Source organism: Osmerus eperlanus, chromosome 9 (assembly GCF_963692335.1).
Source record: "Osmerus eperlanus chromosome 9, fOsmEpe2.1, whole genome shotgun sequence".
Classification (NCBI taxonomy): domain Eukaryota; kingdom Metazoa; phylum Chordata; class Actinopteri; order Osmeriformes; family Osmeridae; genus Osmerus; species Osmerus eperlanus.
In genome coordinates, this window is record NC_085026.1 from 14,328,312 (window position 1) to 14,330,811 (window position 2,500).

At 53.2% G+C, this 2,500-nt stretch overlaps 2 protein-coding genes across 2 annotated transcripts in view; both read right to left on the bottom strand.

Annotated features, from left to right (window-relative positions):
* The window catches only part of nubpl (nucleotide binding protein-like), a 143,542-nt gene that overhangs the window by 72,329 nt on the left and 68,713 nt on the right, over positions 1 to 2,500 (bottom strand). The gene's annotated exons all lie outside the window — the stretch shown is intronic.
* Positions 1 to 2,500, bottom strand: part of LOC134026665 (A-kinase anchor protein 6-like) — a 24,987-nt gene that overhangs the window by 539 nt on the left and 21,948 nt on the right. Inside the window, exons 7-8 of the mRNA XM_062469557.1 lie at positions 1,441 to 1,537; positions 628 to 843 (exon numbers count right to left, since the gene is read on the bottom strand). Of these exons, the coding sequence (XP_062325541.1) occupies positions 628 to 843; positions 1,441 to 1,537 (313 nt within the window). The remainder of the gene's footprint in view (positions 1 to 627; positions 844 to 1,440; positions 1,538 to 2,500) is intronic.

The window sequence follows — 2,500 nt, forward strand, 5'->3', positions numbered from 1 at the left end:
GAAAGTAATTACCAAATCACAATTGGCAATTAAACAATGAGAAATGGCAACCTAGAGGAGACTGCTGTGGTAATTACACGTTAAATGCAAAGAACATAAATTGGGTTTCACACTTTTCGAGCGACCACATAATGTGTGTGTGCGGGCATGTGTGCATGTGGTCATGTGTGTTGCTTGAAAACGACAACAAGTTTATTTTGCGCGTTTGTGTGTGTGTGAGCTCTTGCATTTGTCTTCACAATTACTCATGCAACCACCAACATCGCTTTAGACTTCATTTGGAAAGAAATTGATATTCACATCAGGTACACCTACACCCCCCCCCCACCCCCTCCTCAACACCCCTCACCCCCCATTTCACAGACTAACTTCTAACTGGGAAGCTTTACTTTAGCTATTTCTTATGCTAATATCAGCCTCCCTGCCCATCTCACCCATCCAGTTTGTTTATTTTGCTGAGCAAGCAGAGGATAGCCAGGGGCGAAGGGGGGGTGGGGGGGGGAAGGGAGGAGGATAATGGGAGGAGTTTTGGGGGAGGGGGGGAAGGGGAGCGGTGGATCAGGGAGGGATCAGAGAAGGGAAATAGGGGGAGAAAGGGGGGGGGGGGTGGTGGTGGAAGCAGTTTACCTTGGGGCAGGCTGGCGTTCCTGGGTCCTGCTGATCCGGGCTGGCCTGTGTCGGGGCCTGGGCTTGGCTGAGGGCTGGGTTCCCTGCGGGGGCCGGGGTACAGCACGTGGGCTTTGATGGCGTCGAGCGCCCGCAGCATCCAGCTGTGCTGGCGACGGATCTGCCTCTGAAGCTCCGCCCACTGCTGAGAGATCATCTGGAGCATGTCCCTCAGACCTGGGGTCACAGGGCACGGACGGAGGAGGAGAAACAGGAGGAGGGAGAGAGAAAGAGAGGGAAGGAAGGGGGGAATAATGGTGGAGGAGGGTCGGAGAGGGGGACGTAGGGAAAAAGAAGGGAGGGAATTTGAAAAGAGAGAGACGAGAGAAGTGGCCTTCATGCAGCTGGATGGTGGATGGGGCTGTGCTTTGAAACGTCCTGTCATTCTAACACAGGCTCCCCCAGCAGGACAGAGGAGAGGGGGGGTGGAGAGAGAGAGAGAGTTCTCCCTCTCACGGTCCTCTCTGCTTAAGCTTATAGTCATCAGTCAATATCAATTTGTCTATCTTGGTTTCTATCTCTCTCATTTGCTCCTCCTCTCCTTTCTCTCTCTGTCAAGATCCTATGAGTCAATCCTCCCCAGGACAGAATGCCAGTTGTAATATAATGGATGTGAAAAGCTCATCTCCTCCCCTCTCCACTTCAGTCCTCTCCTCTTCTCTACAGCCTAAGAAGCAGTTACTTGAAGATTTATAAATTCTGAAGGTCAATATGTTAATATAAACATTAATAATAAATGTGTGCGGGTTGCCGTGGCGCCGGCTAGCGAGCTACCTGATTTGTGGGATGTGAGGACTTCCAGCAGATGCCTGCCTTCAACCAGAACACCCTCCTTCAATGAGCAGTGGCTGTCCACATTCAGCTTGAAGCTCTGGAAAACACACACACACACAACAGGATTACACTTTATAATGGCATATTCTTGAAATAACACAGTACATCTCTATCTCATTCTCACAGACATGTACAGACAGACACCCACCAACAGCGTGCACGCACACGCACACACACACACACACACACATACACACAATACCATTCAGAGAAGTCCATGAATAACACGCTTGCATAACCCCATGTTTAACTAGCTCAGTACTAACCCACTCCCTTCCTCTTTCAGGTACACCCAGGCCCTAAGCATCTCTCTCTCTCTCACACACACACACACACACACACACACTACTCCCACTCCGCACGTCTCTCTCTCTAGTCTCCTACCCCATCCCACCTGTCTTCACCCCCCTCCTCCCCCCTCCTCCCCCCAGTCCCACCCCCCTCTCCTCCCAGCTCCGTGCCCCTCTCCCCCCAGTCCCTCTACTAACCCATGCCCACAGGCCTCCATCAGAGCCCAGACCCGGGGGCCCAGACCCAGTAACCCCCCATCCTTCAAGTGGATAAGAACCCCACGCCCCCCCCCCTCCTCCTCCCCCCACGCCCCCCCCCCTTCCCCCCATGGACCCCCCCCCCCACGGACCATTACTATGAGATCTGTCTATTATTACTCCCCTGATTCTCTCTCTCAGCCCCTAGTCTCTCCTCCACTCTTTTCAACGCTCTGCTCCTATTCCCCCCCCCCTTCCATCCCATCTCTTTCCCTCCCTCCTACCTCTCTCATGCCTTCCTCATCCCACCCTTCTCTGTTCTCTCTCCCCTGATCCCCTGGGTGCTGCTATGGAAACTTTCAAGTTGATTGCTTGTGATGATACCCCAGTGAGCGTGTGCAGTATGAAGGCGCTACGGAGCGTGTGCAGTACGGAGCTCTAAGAGCTCCCCTCTCCTGGTGCTCAGAGTAATCAGAGAGCATTACCCAGCATGCACTAGGGACCCACGGGGG